Below are 21,922 nucleotides of genomic sequence, written 5' to 3'. Positions count from 1 at the left end.
CGGGTCATACTGAAAGGTGAATTGTCAGGCTGGAGGGAGGATACTAGTGGAGTTCCTCAGGGATCGGTTTTGGGACCAATCTTATATCATCTTTTTATTACTGACCTTGGCACAAAAAGTGGGAGTGTGCTAATAAAGTTTGCAGATGACACAAAGCTGGGAGGTATTGCCATTACAGAGAAGGACCAAGATATCATACAGGAAGATCTGGATGACCTTGTAAACTGGAGTAATAGTAATAGGATGAAATGTAATAGTGAAAAGCGCAAGGTCATGCATTCCGGGATTAATAACAAGAATTTTTGTTATAAGCTGGGGACTCATCAGTTAGAAGTAACAGAGGAGGAGAAGGACCTCAGAGTATTGGTTGATCACAGGATGACTATGAGCCGCCAATGTGATATGGCCGTGAAAAAAGCTAATGCAGTTTTGGGATGCATTAGGCGAGATATTTCCAGTAGAGATAAGGAGGTGTTAGTACCGTTATACAAGGCACTGGTGAGAGCTCATCTGGAATACGTATGCAGTTCTGATCTCCCATTTTTAAGAAGGATGAATTCAAACTGGAACAGGTACAGAGAAGGGCTACTAGGATGATCCAAGGAATGGAAAACCTGTCTTATGAAAGGAGACTCAAAGAGCTCGGCTTGTTTAGCCTAACCAAAAGAAGGTTGAGGGGAGATATGATTGCTCTTATAAATATATCAGAGGGATAAATACCAGGGAGGAAGAGGAATTATTTAAACTCAGTACCAATGTGGACACAAGAACAAATGGATATAAACTAGCCATCAAGAAGTTTAGACTTGAAATTAGATGAAGGTTTCTAACCATCAGAGGAGTAAAGTTCTGGAACAGCCTTCCAAGGGGAGCAGTGGGGACAAAAGACATATCTGGCTTCAAGACTACGCTTGATAAATGTATGGAGGGGATGGTATGATGGGATAGCCTAATTTTGGCAATTAATTGATCTTTGACTATTAGCAGTAAATATGCCGAGTGGCCTGTGATGGGATGTTAGATGGGGTGGGATCTGAGTTACTACAGAGAATTCTTTCCTGGGAGTCTGGCTGGTGAGTTTTGCCCACATGCTCAGGGTTTAGCTGATCACCATATTTGGGGTCGGGAAGGAATTTTCCTCCAGGCAGATTGGCAGAGGCCCTGGGGGGTTTTCACCTTCCTCTGCAGCGTGGGGCATGGGTCACTTGCTGGAGAATTCTTTGCACCTTGAAGTCTTTAAACCATGATTTGAGGACTTCAGTGGCTCAGACATAGGTTAGGGGTTAGTTGTGGGAGTGGGTGGGTGAGATTCTGTGGCCTGTGTTGTGCGGGAGGTCAGACTAGACGATCATATTGGTCCCTTCTGACCTTAAAGTCTATGACTCTGTGTCACAAAATGAATATTAATAAAATATTGTTATGAGAACTTCAGTGAGCTAATCAATAGTACAGTGTTTACCTGGGATCCAAATTGGTCTGTCAGGACTGGATTGGCACCTACCTGCCAATTAGAGATCATCTTGTCATTCATGACCCACCATAAAAGCTGATACTCTGAAACCATGCTGCTGACAGGGCACTGGGTGAAACTCTTGAGAGTTGGCGATAAGGTTTTCTCTGTTCTCCTTTTATTGGAGGAGAAAAGACTGAGCCTGACCATTTTCAGATTGCCAAATTGCAAATGCTTTCCCACAATAACTGAACACAAGGAATTACAGCTGAAATAGCAACAAAAAATATTTCAATATTCCTCTTAGCCCTATTAGGCCCCTGACAAGAATCCAGTACAACACACACTCTCTCTCTCTCTCTCTCTCTAGACCAAGTTATCTATAGCTGTAACTCTATTAACTTGAATTGAGTTATATCTGGAGAAAAATTGGCCCAGTAAGGAAAACTTTCACCCTAGGACTGGAAAAGAGTTGATGCATTATCAAATTTACTATTTCTAGACATCTTTATGCCAATCTTAATTAAACTATATAACATTCAAATAAGACAGGTTGTGAGCTCCCTAGGAAAACAGTAAGTAGACAGACTAGGGCTAGGTCTACACTACAGCGGACTTCCGACCTAAGATACGCAACTTCAGCTACGTGAATACTGTAGCTGAAGTTGCGTATTTTAGGTCGGCTTACCTGGCGGTGAGGACGCGGGAAAGTCGACCGCTGCCGCGCTGCCGCCGACTCCGCTACCGCCTCTTGTCGAGGTGGAGTTCCGGAGTCGACGGTAGAGCCATCAGGGATCGATTTTACCGCGTCCTCACGAGACGCGGTAAGTCGATCCCCGATAAACCGATTGCTACCCGCCGGATCGGCGGGTAGTGAAGACGTAGCCTATGTTAGGTTGACTGACAAAACACCTGTTGGCTTTAAAGGGGAACTTTGCCTGAGTTAAGAATTGAATAAAAATTTAGGCCCTCATCCTGCAAAAGGATTTGAACATGCAAATCCCTGCGTTTATGCAGAGCACTGTTGACATCACTAGGGCTCTGAGAGGGCACAGGGGTCTATCCAGGCAGATCAGTTTGCAGGATTGGGGTCTTTAATAAAGATTCTGGAATTGGGCACTCTATGTTTATATAAGCTACACACATCATCCCAGTCACACATCCCCCCACTTACCTTTGTTATATGTTTCTCAGAAAGAGCTCTTTTTTTCTTGTTAGATACATTTTCATTATGCAAATAACACAGCAATAATTTTAGTTAATGTAGTCATCACTATTGAAATTGGGTGATGGAGTTTGAAACAGATCTGAGTTTATTTCTGGCTTCCTTAATTGCTTCAGTTGTGCAGGAGGCTTTGTTTCATGTAACTGTAAGCCACTTGGTGGTGGTAGCTCAATTGTTATTAAAGGTAGTCAGTAAAGGCCAAGGCCTACCAACCACTTATTTTTTTATTGGAGGTAGAACAGAGTACTATGCCGTGTAGTGCATAATCTGGCCCATACCTAATAATATTTTAATATTTTAACAATAAATAATATATCATTATTATTAGGATATTTATTTGTTTTTTCATATTTTAATGTAATGAAACTATTGTAATTAACTTATTCTATGGATTCCAGTTTTAAAAATAAAATAACTTTGGAATTATTTTAAAAGTTAGGTCTGATCTATTTCTGTAGTAGTCTAGCATGATACATTAAAAATAGGCATAGCAGATATCATTCATTGCATGATCACACATTTGCCTATGTTTTGATTTTGAATTCAGTGATTAAATCTTGTGTAGCAGAGGTGTGTTCACTTAGAAGGGAGAGGTGAAGTTTTATTAATTGGTTTTCCCCTGTAGGCCTCAATCCTACAAACACTTACACACAAGTGTCGTTTTTTATACACGGGAATATTCCGATTGGAAGGAAAAACAAACAGAAAAGCCAGAACTATAAATATTTTTAGATAATTAGCAAACAAGAGAATTAAAATTATTTAACTCTATAATTCACTGTAGTTAATAACTAATGTTTTGTTACTTTTAAACATGTAGCCCAGGGGTAGGCAACCTATGGCACGCGTGCCAAAGGTGGCACGCAAGCTGATTTTCAGTGGTACTCACAGTGCCCAGGTCCTGGCCACCGGTCTGGGGGGGTTCTGCATTTTAATTTAATTTTAAATGAAGCTTCTTAAACATTTTAAAAACCTTATTTACTTTACATACAACAATAGTTTAGTTATATATTACAGACTTATAGAAAGAGACCTTTTAAAAACGTTAAAATGTATTACTGGCACGTGAAACCTTAAATTAGAGTGACTAAATGAAGACTCGGCTCACCACTTCTGAAAGGTTGCCGACCCCTGGTAGCCACTGTAAGGGTGTGTGTGGAGATCTGGTGCATTTGCAGCAGATGCCAGAAGCAATCTGCCTGCAGGGTGCTGTAGAATGCTTTGGCAGGGATTGAGGGGAGCACATAGAGAAGTACCTTTCTGGGAGTATAGCATGCATCTCCCCCACCATCATTGTTCTCAGAACATCACCTAGTGCACTGTTTGGGAAAGAAGTGGTGGCCTTTTTGATGTGTTAAGCAATATTCACAGTGCTGTGATCTGCTACGCTTTCCACTCAAGGAGTTCAAAGAGTGGGATTCTGGCTGTCCCTTGCACAACTAGGGAAGGGCTCCATGTTCCCTCCCCTCATCCTCACCATTTGCACAGGAGCAGCCAGAATCTGTCCCCTAGAGATAATCAATAATGTAACTATATGTCCAAGATAAATATCTATCCATTTTAGCATAGTTACTCAAAATACAGCTAGCCACCACATTCCTTTCCCTTCTACCCCTCCTCCACAGACAGGATATATAGGATATCTGCTAGAAGAGTAGAATAGAAGGTTATAAACGTTAAATATAAATTCACTATAAAGTCAAGCATGTATCTTTCCTTATTTTTACCTTTTCTCTTTTCCTTTAGTCCTTTTTTCCCTTCTCACTTCCAGCTCACCCTGTCTTTCTACAATATCTTCATACTCTTTTTTTCCCTTCAGTTCTATCTAGTATTTTCTCTTCTGATTATTCTTTTTTTCTTCCTTTAAAAAGCAGCAAATCTTTTCTTCTAATTTTTGTTTTCTCTTATATTCATTCCATGCCTCATTCTAGTCCAAGTGTGCCCATAATCTAGACATTATCCTTTGTTTATATTCAGGTCTAGCACTGTACTAAATGCATTTTCTATACACATTTGTTAGTGTTCATATAGGCAAGGCATATGAATTTGGTAATTTTTTTCACTACATTTTATTTAAACTGGATGTAAAATGTAAAAGCTCGCTGCTGTGCAAATGGAAAATCATGTAATCATTTTTATTTATGCAGTGCTAGGTATTAGTGGGCCATTCTTCTCAAAACATGAATTATTTTTTGGTCATTTTGGAGAGTTAAATTGCATTCTGTGAAAAACTTTCCTCCTCTTCAAATAAGTCTGTCTTTAAACAAATAATGAGTTGTTTAGTGAAGGGGGAAAAGCAATAAACTGTTGTTCTTGTTTTACAAAAGATTTATTGTTAAATAATGTTCACTCTTCAGACATTAAAACAAGCCTGGAAACTTTTTATAATCCATTTGTAATGCGTTTTTCTTTTGCCTTTAACACAGCGGAGTGGCAATAAATCAGTATCACATGCAAGAATTTAGATGAAACATCTTTCTTTGTTCCAGGTGCTGGCCAGCCTGCGTACTGTACGGAATAATTTTGCTGCATTAACCAACTTACCAGATCGGGCACCCAACAAGTGAGTGCAGACTCTTTTCCCCTCTGAACTTTCTGAAGTGGTGCTTATTAAATGTTAGAATTCAGGGCGATGTCTTTAGATTTCAGAGTGCATCCTGTGCTGTTAGACTTGTAAAAGCCTCAAATGATATCAAATTATATGACCAGTTAATTTTCTATTAATATTTTGAAATAACAGTGTTAAACATTACAACTAAGCCAACAGCCATCATTTTCTCTTGCAGTACCTTACTTACAATGTGATTATTTAAACTTGGGAGTAACTTCTAATATCTGTGACTTGCATCAAATTAGTCATGTGTAAGGGATCCTGCAACTGTATCCACCAAGTGTGTGAACCACCCATGGCAACTCACTAGCAGGATCTTACCCTAAAATTCTGCCTATTCAGTCCAGGACAGTGAAATCTTTGTTTGAAAATATATGGTAATCGAGTATTAACATACCTATTGAAGTCTGATTATATAACTGAAATAATACATACAACATTTTTTTTCCAACATTGCTACAGAAATATGGTCTCAATTAACAACAGTGGAACCTGTTTTACATACAAAAAAAGAAATAATGTAATATACAGCTGTAATTCCATTAAAGAGTTCTGGATAGTGGTTAATGTTGTAAATTATGACTAGAACTTGGGTTTCTTGTCACTATATTTACAAAATAGAAGTTGTTTATAGTGCATTGTTAGTTTCTAAAATAATTTGACACTCTTTCATCCTGGAGCATCTTTGTAAACACAGGGAGCAGTTAACAGTGTTGGCATTCATTCCTGTCCTTGGCTTGTTCCTCCATTAAGCCCTGCCTGGTCATGTCCCTGCAAACAACGTCCAGCCATCTAGTTGGTAGTCAGCTTCTTGGTCAGACTGACCGTCATCATGCTTGCATTATTTTCTTTCTCTATCACTGTTGGTCTTCTGCAGTGTCGTCATCATCATAATATTTTCAATTGTAGCCAATACCCTAATTTCACATCCTACTCTCCTTCTAACGTCTTCATTTGTCTTAAAATCATTCCACTTTACACCTGCCCTTTTTCTCTACTACCTCTGGCCTTCTGATGTCTGTTTCATTTAATGCAGCTGCTTCCATCCATAGAGTAATATAGTTAGTACACTAGTTTGATAAATTTTCACTTTCGTACCAAACGTAATGTTTTTATCACTCCATAATTTCATCAATTTCTTGCAGCACTTGTAGCGAAGGAACACTTCCTTTTAATCTCATTTTTGATGGAACCATTGGCACTGATTAAGCTTCCTAGATACACATAAGATTCTACTTGTTTTATGTATCGGGGGTAGCCGTGTTAGTCTGTATCCACAAAAACAACAAGGAGTTCAGTGGCACCTTAAAGACTAACAGATATATTTGGATATAAGCTTTCATGAGTAAAAAACCTCACTTCTTCAGATGCATGGAAGAAGTGAGGTTTCTCCTTGCATCTGAAGAAGTGGGTTTTTTACCCACGAAAGCTTATGCCCAAATAAATCTGTTAGTCTTTAAGGTGCCACCGGACTCCTTGTTGTACTTGTTTTATGACTTCATCACTATGACATTTATTGTCCCTATTCCAAAATGCAGTCACTTCATCTCGGCGCTTATTGTAAGTCCAAGTCAACTACACCAATTTTCCAAGGTAGCAAAGATTATCATAATTAATTCAAACGTGTCTGCCAGTTGTACATAATCTGCATAAATTGAGGAGCTTAACTCTAGATTATCCAATGTCAACCCTCTGACTCATCTAACATTCTTAATATTCAGTTTAAGAATAGATGAAAAGCAACGATGCTTCCATGCCCCCTTGTCTTACAGCAAACTTTGACTTGAACCAGTTGCTAAATTTTCCACCAGTTGTTATGGCACTACATGATTCTTTGTGCATAGCTTTTATAATTGCAATCATATTATCTGGAACTTCATAGGATTTTGCTCCTTTCTCTAATGCTTCCCTCCAAATTAAATCAAAAAGCCTGACTGAAGTCAATGAAAACAGCAAACATCTTTAATCCCCATTCTTGCTTTTTTTCCATCAACTATTGGAGCATGAGTATCTGGTGCAATTTTTGCCTGGTCTGAAGCTGCTGTATTTTCTCACCACTACTTCCTCTAAAATTGTCCTTACTTTGTTGATGTAGTTTTGTCATGATTTTTCCCTGTACTGACAATAAGCCTATGCCTCTATAATTATTTGGATCACCAGGATCTCCTTTCTTCAAAGTTGGTTCAAGTATTGCCTTTAGCCAGGCATCTGCTATCTCCTCTTGTTCCTATACCTTCTTGTTTTTTTTTTCTAGTACTTAGATAGCATTTGTCTTGCTAGCTTTTAGCAGTTCAGCTGTTATATTGTGTGTTCCTGCAACTTCCCCATTTTTTAACTGCTTCACTCCTCTTTCTCTTTTTCTAATGGTAGTTCAGTGCTGGTCTGTATTCTGTCTTGCACGCTGCCCTGTTCATCTAGCATATCTAGAATGCTTGCATCTGGATGAACTATAAGGTTCAGCTATTTGTCAAAAGGCTTCTTCCCTACTTCCAACACCTTTTTGGCATTTGTTGTCAATCCACCAGTAGCCTTTTTATTGCTTGCGTTATTGCCTTGGTTGTGTTGTCATACAACCTTAGCTTTTTGTATATTGTTTTCATATTTTGTTTTCGTGATGCCTTCTCATGTCGAGCCTTCTTGAGCCTCTTCTTTTGAAAACTTCTGCTTGTCCATTCTTTGTGATATCTTAATGGCTTTGCATTATGCTTTTAATTCTTCTGCTTTCCCAGCAGTCTTGGCTTGTTTACACCTTTCCTGTAATGTTCGTGTTTCATTGCTTGTTCGGCTTTTCCTTATTTGCTTATGCTTTCCAATAATTTCACCCACTGTGTTTTGTATCACTTTCTTGAATATTTCCCATGCAGTCTATGGTGAAATGTCTTCACAATCACAAATTAATGGCGTGAAATGCCCTCCAAGTGCCACCTTGTATCCCTTCCTTGCAGAGCTATCCTTTAACTTATCAACAACAAATTTGGTGCCACTAGTACCCATCTTTTCCCTGGACTTAAACTTAATCTTAAACTTTCTCATTAGTGGTTCATGATCACTGCCACACTCTGCACTTCTGTAGACTCTAACATGGACCAGTGCTGTTTGGTCCAACACTATTCATTTGTTTACTATGTCTGCTACCAACCTTTGCATTCATATCTCCCATTATTAGACTCATATCATAATCAGGAATCTCATTGACAATGCTGTCTGGCTGTTGATAAAATCCATCCTTCTCTTCCTCTTCTGCTTCTTTTCTGGTGCATAACAGCAGGTCATAGCTATGCATAGTTTGTTGCAGGCAGCAGTAAACCTTGCTGTGACAATCTGTTCAAATGCCAGTTTCCAGCTGTTCACTAAAATAACTTTTTCTTGTTCACTACTAAAGCAACCCCATCTCTGTGTTTCACTTGTCCACTTGAACATTCAAAGTATTTTCCGACTGTCAACTCTCCTGTACCCTCTCAATATGTCTCCTGTATGGCAGCAAGGGAACTGGTAATTTAACTCCTCCACTACTAGTTTAGTCTGGCCTAGAGCAAATAGACTTCTCACATTCCGGCTCACAATACGTATATGTTTAGCCATTATCCAAAATCCATTTCCATTTGTTAACCCTGGGTAAAAATCATATAAATCAATTTGTACTGTTTCTATAATAAGTGAGTTTCAAATGTAATGGCTTGTTAGGCCAGTCCACCCTGTCCAGCTCATGGGAATGCCATGGCATAGCCAGCTGGCCTGCTAGGGACAGGTGTCACTGATTCCACCCAAGTCTGCTTGCCTTTCAAGGCTAGTGAGCTTGGATTGCTCAGATCTGAAATGAGAGTTTTCCTTCTTCTAGAATCTAGACAGCCTTGCCAGAAGAGGCTAAGTGAGCTCTGTTTGCCTAGTTTGTTTGAATTCAGAATTCTCCTTCTCCTACATACTGTTGATTCATGCAAGGTGGGCTACTGCCATCCCCCAGCCAGGGGACATGTCTCTATGCTGTAGTATCCCAATGTGAGGGATTTGACGTTAAACAGTTTCTTTTTAGAATGCTGTCTATTTAAATTGTATTCTAAAAGTGTCATATTAGTACCAATTTAATATCAAAGTAATACCAATATGACTGGTCTACCTTATTGTATGCAGTAGGAATTTTCACACAATTTATATTAGATTAGATTAAAAAAAATTAAATTAACAGAACATATATTGGTTGTATAGTCAGCATTCAAAATTAGGAAATACTAGAATTAAGGTTGCCTGTTCCTTCCCCTTTGTACTTTTATTTTATCTTGATGCATATAATCTTCAGTCTCTAATTACAGGTTCACATAATTTTTCTATAGGAGCCCTGCCTCATTCAGTGCACAGGATGGAGGGTGCTAAGGGAATGAATCAAGATTTTATAGTATTTAATAAGATTTGTAGGATCTCTCTGAGGACTTTGGGGGTTTGTACTAGTTATGGTTTGTAGAAATACAACAGTTAAAATATGCTCTTTCTAAGCAATTTCTGATATAGGGCAGATTCCCAGATTTCACTGGGTACAGCAAAATGTGGAGCTTGTCAGAGAGCTATTTAATCTTCTTCCCCAGCTCTGGCTCATTTTAGAACAGCCTGGGGGCTGGTCTAACTGGCACCACCTGGCATATGGTCTCTTGGTAGACCATTACTGGAGTGCACCACTCTCTGTTCCTTCCTTTCTTCTGTCCTTCCCTCTCTCCATCCTCCCCTCTACCCACATGAGCCCTGTGCCGCGGGGAAGTTGGTTCTGTTAACCCTGTGCCTGCTGGAGACTCCTCCACACTGAAGGTATCCCCAGTAGGTGAGGTAGGGGACATTTCTGTTTCTTGTGTGTATCAAGTCAGAAAATCTGCCCCCATAGTCATCCCAGTTACCAGAGAAAGCATGAAAGAAGATCTGCAGAATAAAACACTAAGGGGCAGATTCTATGTGTAGCAAATAAAAAATGGCTGAAAATACTGCACAATAGCAATTGAAAACTCAACAATATTTTAGATTGTTTTAGAAATATTCTCTTTATTAAGGGACTTTCTGTAACCAAATATTGCAGTTCCTTTCATGTTTGTTCACTACTTTTACTGCTTCATAATTTCTTGCTGTTCAGCTAAAGCACAGTTGGGCCCTGACTCAGCAAAACATTTAAGCCTGTGCTTAACTGCAGTCAGTGGAACTATTCACATACTTACAGTTAAATGCTTATTTAAGTGCTTTGGTGAATAGGTATGGAATTACCTCACAAGCTGAATGCTTTGTTGAATTCAGGGTATTAAAGAACATAAATATACCTAAAAACTATGGTCTCAGTTACACCCAAGCTTCAATATTCCCTCTAGGTCCAGGTTCATAATTAATTATGGCATTCTTATAATTCCTTATGCTTCTTTCCACATTTCCCTACACTCTATAGCCAAGTAGACTAAGAGGGTTAAATTAATGTCATGGTCAATGCCCTTCAATTTCCAAATCAGGGGCATGAAATTCTGGCTCCACTGAAGTCCATGTGAATCACAGTGTGAATCACTGACTTCAGTGGGGATGGGATTTCACTCCAGGTCTCCTGGAATTCTGGAAGCTCCAAAGAATCTACTAGCATGTCACTGCAAATGGGGATTGGGTATGGATTCACTGCAACCATCCCAAAAACTCTACAGTTGAATGAATGTGTTACCACTCCTTTTAAATGTAAGTAAATGTTAACTGTGTTTAAGCACAATTTTTCAGTGCAGTTGTAATGCCTGTAAACTTCCCATGCTGGAGTTCGCAAGCTGTGAAATAATATGAGGTTCATTTGTGAGTTCTGTTCACATCTGTATATACGCTGAATGAACTATTTTTGTCAGTTTCTATACATTCCAACCCAAAATAATCTCTCAAATAAAAGTGTTTTCAAACAAATGGTTTAAAGAGTGCACTAATATACAAACTTGATACATTTATGCCTTTTTTTCCCATTGTCAGACGGTCACCCATGTGTAACCAACCATCCATCAACAAAGCAACTATAACAGGTAAGAGAGATTAATATAAGCACAAAGTGAAAGTATAATGGTCGTCTGAAACTGAATAATTATTTATAAAATGAAAATGTAATGCAAAAATGTCTGGCTCTTTTGAAATAAAAACAATATATTCTTTTACATCCATAGGGTTATTTTATAAATAAGGTTTTGGCTAATTTTTACCACAAATAGCAAATTAATTCTTTCCAGTGATATGTCATGTTAGACATGGATATCTAGATATAGATATATCCTTGGTGTTAATGTGAGTTCATTCCAAAACTTTGTTTTTGAGATGGTGGAAATGTCAATAAACCATGGTCTTTTGTCCTCCATTTCTTCTGCGTGTATCCATATGTGACTATCTGGTAATATTGTATATTGGTAAATTGATGCACTGAAATGTAGTAGAGGCACAGGCAACAAATTGACCTACTAATTGGAAAGTGGAGTTCTACAGGCACTGAGGCAATGTCTGGGTATGATTTAGTACCCAGTGTAGATAGTGGAAAGTTTTCAAAAGTATGTAAGTGACTTAGGAGCCTAAAGTTTCCTGTTCAACATTTTTTGTTTGCTTGTTTTGTTCATATGGGTTCATACTCATTGAGTTGCACTTTGAGTTCAGAGTTTGAGTGAATCCTGATACTTGAAGTGAAGCTCAGCCAAAACCACTAAGTTTGACCTGGTTTAGGGTTGAAATAATGTAAAATTGCTGTGTTCTGCATGGTTTCCTTCATAAAGTCTAAATTCCTCCACAGCACTTGGAAGTCAGACTGATGTTCACTGATGCTGCAAATGCTCACCTCGCTTCTTGATTTCATGACAATTTATGCACAGCTCTGCTTCCTGCTTAACACATGTGGATCAGAGTTTGATTGAACAGCTTTTCACTTTTAGGCTTTTTAAAATCCACTTCTTTACATGTGGAAAATCATCCACAATTAAGATTCTTTTATAAAAATTCTTAAATGCATGGTAATTAAACAAATGAGAAAAAAACTAGCTGCATAGATCTCTCATTAATTGTAACTGTTCCCCATGACAACTGTAACCATAACCCCTTGTAGTGCATTCTCTGAAGAGATAATATTGGGGGTTGGTTTCATGCTAGCAGCCGTGAGCCATTTATATTATTGATGGCTATTCTGCTTATTTTTAATTACAGGTCTTCCCCATTTTTCACACTTTGATTATCCAGACTCTATTGCCTTTAAAGGAGATAGGCTTCAGGTTCTTTTTTTTTTTTCCAGAAACTTTGGCCCCTTCCCATAGATTCAAGAATTCAGAAAGTCTGTAGCACAGAAAAATTCCTAATAATAAAAGAAAATATCTGATAACTGTGACTGAAAGCACTCCTATATTCACACCCTACACACTACTGTAATAATATTTGTACAAAATATGCCTTGTTGAGGTATCATTTGAAAACTAATAACTCACCATCAATAAGATGGTGAAATGTGCGTAACAACATTATATGTAAAGTTATGAACATAAGCTGAAATTATGACTTACATGTATTTACCCGAGAAGTCCTGAGAGGGAGTGAACCGGTTCCTCAAAGACAAAGGACAGACTAACTCCTCTAGCCAGGTGTCATCAAAGTTGATTGGCAAATGTAATGCTGACAGACCCCAGTCATGTGTGGGTGGGATCGAACCTGGGGCCTTTGTAGCTTAGTGCATGAGCCTCTATCGCATGAGCTAAAAGCCTGTAGAACAGACTCATTAATGTGTGTGTGTGTGTGTGTGTGTGTGTGTGTGTGTGTGTGTGTGAGAGAGAGAGAGAGAGAGAGAGAGAGAGAGAGGTGTCTTGGTGCCACTAGATGGGACAGAACACCACACCTAGGAGGTGTGTGGGTTACATACTTCCCCTAGCTGAGGAAGCGTGTCCCGAGCTTCAGAGACTTCCCAGTTGAAATCCTGGATGAGCCCCCAGTTGTAACGCTGACAGACCCTGGCAATCGGGATTGAACCTAGGGGTTCTGGAGCTTAGTGCATGAGCCTCTATCGCATGAGCCAAAAGCCATAAGTCTGTTAGCTAAGGCTCTCTCTCTCTCTCTCTCTCTCTCTCTCTCTGTACTTGGTCTTGGTGCCACTAGATGGGACAGAACACTACATCCAGAAGGTGTGTGGGTTACACAAACACCAGTCAAGTGGCCATTCTTTGGCAACAGAAGGAGGGTAGGAACAGATCAATCTGAATTTTAAACAACATTTAAACAACAACAACGTGGAAACTCTTTCACCATGAGACTTCATGTCTCCATCCTCACAGTGGGAAGGAACTTTATCTAGGGGTAACCCTTAGGAAAATGCATTTCAAAGGGTGACTGGATTAAAAGTGAGGGACAAAAAACACCCCAGGTATTCTCTCTTTCTTTCTCTCCCCATCTCTTTAACCTAAGACAACAAAGAAACCAGCCCTTTGACTTTGGGAGGACATCCTGACCTGAGAATTTAGTTAGCAATGTTGCTGGGAACAAGTGGTAAAGATTTTACCTTGAACAACGTCTAGTTTGTTAAGTTTTAGTTACTAGAAAGTGTTTTATCTTTATTTCTCTTGTAACCATTTCTGACTTTAATACCTTATAACTGTACTCACTTAAAATCTATCTCTTTGTAGTAAAAAAGGTTGTATTTTTTAATCAAAACTAATCCAATGTTGTGTTTAAGCTGAATTGTTTGGTAACGCTAATTAAAGTAGCAAACTGTTGTATATTGACCCCTTACAGGGGCAACAGATCTCTAATATCTGAACTGCCCTGGAGAGGGCTGGACAGAACACATGTTTTGGGGGAATATGGAGGACTGGGTGCATGTTGGGGTTACCCTACAGGTGGTAACCAAGGCTTCTGGAAGCCAGATTGTGACTGGAGTGTTGCTGGCAGGCTGCAGCTATACACAGACACTCAGGGTGTGACCAACATGTTGTTTGGCTCTTTGTGAGGGCACAGGTTAGGAACTACAATAGCAAAGTATTGTGAGGCTCCCTGGGTTATGGGCCAAGCAGTGACACAACCTCTCTCTGGTCTGGATTGCATCCCACAATGTGATGATACCCTAAAGAGAGGTTGTACATGCACATGCGCGCACACGCAAGCCAGTGCCTTACAAGCTTCTCTACCAGGGAAGCCCTTGTGCCAATTTCTTTCCTCCAGCAGGAGTAGCTGCCCAAACAGCAGGACCCAGGATACTCTCTGCTGGATGCCACTGTTGCGCTCTTTCAATTTCCCACTGATCTGGAGATTTCCCTTTACTTAATCCCCGGAGTGCAATGTGCATGTCAGAAGCAATACATCATTTGAGGTTTGAATGCCTATAAGGTCTGAGGTGCACTCAGGGTGCAATTTAACTAGAAAACTTTTCTGTGGCAGGAAATTTAAAGGGAGCAGCAGTAGAGAGCTGTGAAGTGTAGGGGTAGTTTAATTTCATGTAATGTTAACATGCTCCACCAGAAAGGCCACCAGATCTGCCATGCCTAACCTACATATTAGGGTGGTCGGATCTGAAAGGCCAAACGACTTCAAGGGTTGGGAAAAGTATTAAATCACTGCAAACCTTGAAAAGGATTAGGATTCACTTTGGCTAATGAGTAAGGGTTGAAGCTGGATGGTATTTGCCTGAACTAGTTTGCCCATCCCTAGACATAATGTTGTATTTGATATTGTTGTTGTTTCTATAGTAACAGACCTTCATGACTAAGCACAGAAGTTTGCATAGATACCTTCCTGGGCCATATAAAATCATGGTAATGCATGTTACACCAAAGCAATGCACCAAGGGAGAAAGGCAGGAAAAATGCTTGTATCATTCTTTCTCGCAACAATTAAAAAAAGCAATCCTTTTCTGGCGCCACCTTGCCCCTTGGACTCTTGGCAGAGGTGTTTGAAGTGCTGACTGTCTGGCTTCCTTGCTGCTGGAAAGTCTTCTTGTCAGTGCTGCTCTTGCTGCTCTAAACATTCAGACCAGCAGACAAGTGGAACACCCATCACAGCAGTACAGACAGCACTGCTAACACTGCCAGCAGGAACCTGAGGGCACCAGGCACAAGTCTAATAAACTAGATGACTGGAAGATGCATTGTCACTAAAGTAAATAATAAGCACTTTGGGTGGTAGATTAAGGTTGATAGGCTTCCTGGAAAAATTGTATTCTCAGGAAGGATTTGAATGAGGAGAGGGAGGATGCCAGAATGTGAAGGAAGTTCCTAGTGTAAGAGGCAGCATGGTGGAAGGTATGAAAAAGAAAAGACGAGGAAGGGATGCAAAGGGAATAAGGAAGATAATATGGATTTTCTTCATTGAGATCAGAAGGAATTGTTCTTTAATTATAGATATTCATTTCAGGGAAGCACATATGAGGAGCAAAAATGCATTAGCTGGAATGAGTTGATACTAGAATTCATTGTACAGTAGCACACGGATAAAAATTTTCAAACTGTTTGGCAGGGAGTATGGCAACCAGGCCATTGGATCATTTGACCGGAGCCCTTTAAAGAAAGTATTGCTTCATGGTTGGAGGTGAGGAAAGAAGTGGGTGGCTTTTAAAATGGGCAGTAGTTGTTCAGTTCAATATGGAGTATTTACTTATTAATTGGAGTATGTCCTACTTACATTAATTTGTCCACATTCACATGGAAAGCGTAGCTCCTGGTTCTTGCCCCACAATCTGGCTCTAGAGGGACTGTCCAACATGCTTAGGTATATTCACTAAAAACCACAGCTGATACTGGTGATCAAATATCCCACTGTCTGACATATTCTAAACAATTGTTCTCCTTTAGTGGTTTCTTTAAATAGAGCTTCTGAAGGATGGTGTTTAGGCTTTTCTTGGAATGAACTGAGGGGTGAAGGATTTTTTTTAAATGTCATCTTGCTGAATGGCTGTGAGGTGGAATCAACCAGTGTTTTTACAATTGTTTTATTTTATTATTATGGTTTTATTCTTAATAGTTCATCAGGCTGCTGAGAGCCTGAGATAGGCAGTTTTTTAATATAATAAAAATAAATAAAAATAAATATCCACATTCACACAGAAATGACAGCAGTTGCATTTTAAAAAAGAAAAGAAAAGGCTACAGATGCAAATCAGAAATGGAAAGATTAAAACAAATTAGGTGGGAAAATGTGTAATGAGAGTACGTTGAGAAGCAGTCACAGAATTGACTATACCTAGTTCTAGGAATCATACCTCCACAAATTCCAGCTCTCTTAGGCAATAGACAGTCCCTCCACACTAAATTATATACTGTAAGCAATGGAATAGAAAGATGGCTCTACAAAGCACTAATAGTAGCTAAAAACTCCAACTAAGAAAATATAAAGCCCTTTACCTCCAAGGATTACAGACTGAATTATCTCTAGGAATGACCTAGCAGCTTTAGAAAAAATATGCTCCAAATTAAATGACAATATGGAAATATTTGAAACAATATGATTTTCTTTCATTGAAAAATATGACTGACTATTAACCTTGAGCACAGTAACTGAATAAGTGATATCAGCCTTGAAATGTGAAACCAAACTATTTTTACAAAACAACTGTGTAATAGTTTTCCATTCTATATATTTGCCATCACTTTATATATATACACACACACACTCCATCAAAACTAGCAATAGATCTGAAAAGCTTAATAGAGTAATAGGATTAAATTAAGATAGAGCTTTCTTTCTGAATATCAGAAAATCTTCATGACAATGATGTAGTCTGTAGACTAGTCTCCCAGAAGAAGTGGTTAACATCCTGTCACTTGAAACTTTTAAAGCTAACTGGACAAAGAACTGTACAGTGTAATGCTGCAGAGAGATGTGCTAGATGATCTAGAGGTTTTTCTCTTTTCTAGCTTCTGTGATGCCATTGGTGAAGAGCAGGGAGTAAAGTACATGTGAAAACACATGAGGGGGCAGCAAAGAACAAAAGATGCATGCCTTACAATGGCTAATTCTTACAATAGTGAAGTATTGTTGCTACCTTGAGTATGGCTTTATGAAATTCAGTGGCCTCTAACACCATTTAAAATAATCAATATCTCAGATCACTTAACAAAGTAAAATCTTGCAATGGTTTTTATCAGTGTCACCTTTTATGAACTCCAGGAGCTTCATTATTTTAATAGGCTTGGGGTATATAAAGCACATCCTGGTCAAGAGGAAAGTGCAGCAAATGTGCCAACCCTCTTGATTTAGACACAATTCACTTGCCCTTTGAATATACTGTTTTCTGATTGATGAAAAGTTTTCACAGAGTAAACTGTGCCTGGCTTGTGGCAGAGGTAAGATAAATGTGTTGACTATCCTAACTCTAGCTGATTGAGTTAGGGGAGATTTCCTTACACATTAGAGTGGCGTGGAAGGCCTGGTTCTGAGGAGAAGAGGGATGTTTTTGTTGTTGGTACAGTGCCTTTGTATGCTGAAGGAAGTTTGACTGTTTTCTTATTTGTGCATTTGGGGTTCTTTGATTTTGGTGTACAATCTATTGATATTTTAATCAAACATAATTTACCACAGCAAACTATTTTGATAACGATTTCAAGATAAATACCAAGTAGGCTTACATATCCTGGTATAAAATCTAACTCTTCACATGTTTGTCCCTTTATATATTCCACTGTGGGTACACATTTACTCCATGTGCCCGGGACTGGAAGATTCTCGCTAGCTATGAGCTCTGGTCAAGTGTAGGTAGTCTCTTGGTCTATCCAAGGCCGTGATCAAGTGTCTTGATGTTTTTGGTCTTTTGGCCTTGAGATGAAAACCTTGCCTTTGTTTCTGGGACCTTGAAGTGAAAAAATTCTCTAAGTTATATCCGTTAGTCCATGCCTGCACCCTAGGGTTGCCAACTTTCTAATCGCACAAAATCTTGCCCTGCCCCGCCCCTGAGACCCCGCCCCTTCTCCGAGGCCCCACACCCCGCTCACTCCATACCCTCTGCCTCTGTTGCTTGCTCTCCCCCACCCTCACTCGCTCATTTTCACAGTTGGCGTGTGGGAAGGGGTGAGGGCTCCAGCTGGGGTGCGGGCTCCAGGGTGGGGCCAGAAATGAGGGTTCAGGATGTGAGAGGGGATTCCTGGCTTGGGCAGGGGGTTAGGGTGCGGGAAGGTGTGAGGGCTCCGGCTGGGGGTGCGGGCTCTGGGGTAGGGGCTGGAGATGAGGGGTTTGGGGTGCAGGAGGGGGTTCCGAGCTGGGGCAGGGGATTGGGGCACAGGAGGGGGCTTGGGGTGCGGACTCCAGGAGAAAGTTTGGGTGTGGGAGGGGGCTCAGGGCTGGAACAGGGAGTTGGGGTGCAGGAGGAGGACTGGGGTGCAGGCTCCAGGAGGGTGTTTGGGTGTGGGAGGGGGCTCCGGGCTGGGGCAGGGGGTTGGGATGCTGGGGGGGTGAGGGCTCTGGCTGGGGGTGCAGGCTATGGGATGGGGATAGGGATGAGAGGTTTGGAGTGCAAGATGGGGCTCCAGCCTGGGGGGATGGGGCTCAGAGGTTTGGAGTGCAGGAGGGGGCTCAGGGCTGAAGCAGGGGGTTGGGGTGTGGGAGGAGGTGTGCTCAAGGCAGCGCTTACCTCAGGTGGCTCCCCAGAAGCGGTGACGTCCCTCGGCTCCTGGGTGCAGGGGTGAGCAGGCAGCTCTGTGCGCTGTCTCCGCTCATAGATGCTCATAGCCCCACAGCTCCCATTGGCCGCAGTTCCCAGCCAATGGGAGCTGCGGAGCTGGCACTCGGGGAGGGGCAGCGCACAGAGCCCCCCTAGCCATCCCTCTGTCTAGGAGTGAAGGGACATGGCACCGCTTCTGGAAGCCATGCAGAGCCAGGTAGGGAGCCTGCCAGTCCTGCGCCAACCGGACTTTTAATGGCCCGGTCAGCAGTGCTGACTGGAGCTGCCAGAGTCCCTTTTCGACTGTATGTTCTGTTCAACAACCAGTCTCCAGGCAACTCTACTGCACCCTTCTCCTCATGCTCTGATCTGAGAGTATAATGGGTGGTATGGACTGACTGCCTCTGCAGCTCCTTCTCACTGCCACATGATCTGAGATGGAACCCTCCAGTGTCCATCAACTTATCTTCCAATATTATTCCTGTAAATATTAACAAACAGTAAATATTGTAAATAACTCTGCTTAGTATAGTTTAGTTAGCTTTAGATAGTTAGATTTTAGCCCCTTCCCACCATCCTTCCTGGTACAGGATTCTGAGTATGCCCAGGATTCCAGGCTTCAAAAACCCATCATCTGCCTCCGTTCTTTTGTGGTCAGCAACCACCACCAGAGGTGCTTCTACTGCTTTGGAGAAGCTCATATCTCCATTAAGTGTAGTATCTGCAGCTCCTTCGCACCCCAAACCCTTCAAGTACAAGAGTTCAGGCTCAGGAAGCACCTTATGCAGCAGACTGAGGCCTCAGTTGGATCTGGGCTGGGCAGACCCCCCTGAATGGTGGGCTGAGGGGTCAAGGAATGCACTGCCCAACACAGTTCAGACACAGGAGCAAGCAAGGGTAGAGCCAAGGACTCTTCATCTCAGGCTGACTACAAGGGTAAGAAGACCTCTGTAAAGATGCAAGAGAAATTCACCTCCAGATCTACTTCTAAGGAGAGGGCTGCATCCCCTATACCTTCAAAGTTGGGTTAGTCATCACACCTGTTACCAGGATGCTCAAAAATCCATTAAAAGCATGGTCCTGAACTCCAGACTTCAAAGACTAAGAATGCTTCTACTTTGGTACCATTGGCAGGAGCAGAATCATCATTACTGTGTAAAGAGGGGCATGAGATTCAGCTAGTACAGTCTCCGACACCAATGTGCAGATGACTACCCCATACATCATCAGCATCGACACTCCTCTGAGCTAACAATGGCAGTTCACAGAGACAGAACTCGTCATGGTGACAAATACACCACTTTGGAAGACATCATCATCCTGCCAGATATGGAATCTTCCCTCTTATGTGAACCAATTCTTACAAGGGAGATTCTGACACCACTGATTCACTAACATTAAGGAAGAGACTGTTCTCTTCCCTCTACCAATTGGGGTCATTTCTCATCGGCGTTTCCAACAGCACTGCCTTGGAGATGAAGCCCTCATTTTCTTCCTCAGGTGAGTCTGATATGGGACAAGGACCCTTATCACCACCTTCAAGGAACATGAGTCCAGATACAGGCTCCAGAATCTTTTGGGCCTATCACAACTGCATAAAATGGGATAGCCCCATCCTCAGGACGGGCGATACGCTATGCCTTGGTGTCCACCCCAACTCATGATGGATCCCTCTAGCTGGCCCTACTGGGAAATATGAGACCCATACGTGCATTATCCCAAATCCATTCGATACCACTGATAATCTCACCATCCCTCTCCTACAAGAGATCAGACTGAACTTCCCTGGGAGCTCCTGGGGGAAGACAAAAAAAAAAAAAAAGCCAGATCCAGCAGCATCTTCTGGTATATTGTCTTCCTCTCCCAGTGAGAGAGTTGCTCCAGCGTCACTGTCTTCATTAGATGATCACAAGCAGTTTCAGGAGTTGTTTCAAAGGGGCTGCTGATGCCTTCCAGTTCCCCTTGAAGAAAGTCCAAGAGTCATCCCACAAACATCTGAATATTTTGGAGAGGATGGGACCTATAAGGGTAGCACTCTCTGTCAGCAAGGCTATCGGAGAGCCAACCAAAGTGGTGTGGCATGTCCCAATGACATGTTCATCTGCTCCTAAGAGGACAGACAAAAATACTTTGTTCCTCCACAGGGAACAGATTTTTTTCATTCATCCTGCCTCCAATTTTCTGGTTGTTCAAGCTGTTACAGAGAGGAATAGACAACAACATGTCAGATCTACCCCTTCAGACAAGCAAGCCAAACACTTGACCTCCTAAGGAGAAATCTACCAGCCTCCAATTCTGTATAGTCCAGGAGTTCTCAACCTGGGGGTCGGGACCTCTCAGGGGGTTGCAAGGTTATCATATCGGGGGTTGCGAGCTGTCAGCCTCCACCCCAAACCCCACTTTGCCTCCAGCATTTATAATGGTGTTAAATACATTAAAAAGTGTTTTTAATTTATAAAGAGTGTCAAACTCATAGGCTTGCTATGTGAAAGGGATCACCAGTACAAAAGTTTGAGAACCATATAGTCTATCACCAGGTGCTGTTTGGAAAGTATGATTTCATTAGCTACTCCAAATTTGCAGAATTTAAAGACAAATTCCCTCAGGAGGAAAGGGCAATTCCAAGTCCTGATGGAAGAGGGTACACTGCTAGCCAGATCTTTCCTTTAAGCCACAGTACTTGTGGCAGATATAGCCTCTAGATAAATGGCAGCTCCTATTGTTATGCAAGGGAGTCCTGCTTCAATCCAAGGGTATCTCCAGGGAAGGACAGTCCACCATAGAGGATTTACCCTTTGAAGGGGACATCTTATTCAATCAAAAGATTGATGAGGCCTTGGACTCAATAAAAGGCTCAAGGGCAATCCTCCATTTCTTGAGGATATACACCCCAGCACCCAGGAGAAAATCAACAGGAAACTTTATGTGCCTAGACCAACATTGCAGCCTTTCTTTCACCAGAGAGTATATGAACTACCATGAAAGTGCGATGAAACCTTCATAGTGCTCCTCCTTTGTCTTGCAAACAGCAGCCACCTGTCAAAA

At 41.2% G+C, this 21,922-nt stretch overlaps 1 protein-coding gene across 1 annotated transcript in view; it reads left to right on the top strand.

Moving 5' to 3' along the window:
• PDE4D (phosphodiesterase 4D) overlaps window positions 1-21,922 on the top strand; it is a 460,927-nt gene that overhangs the window by 297,896 nt on the left and 141,109 nt on the right. Inside the window, exons 4-5 of the mRNA XM_026649103.1 lie at window positions 5,165-5,238; window positions 11,251-11,300. Coding sequence (XP_026504888.1) covers window positions 5,165-5,238; window positions 11,251-11,300 — 124 coding nt within the window. The remainder of the gene's footprint in view (window positions 1-5,164; window positions 5,239-11,250; window positions 11,301-21,922) is intronic.

Source organism: Terrapene carolina, unplaced genomic scaffold, assembly GCF_002925995.2.
Source record: "Terrapene carolina triunguis isolate 2854851 unplaced genomic scaffold, T_m_triunguis-2.0 Scaffold69, whole genome shotgun sequence".
NCBI lineage: Eukaryota > Metazoa > Chordata > Testudines > Emydidae > Terrapene > Terrapene triunguis.
Note: the sequence above shows the minus strand (reverse complement) of the source record. Positions and strands in the feature narration are given on the sequence as shown.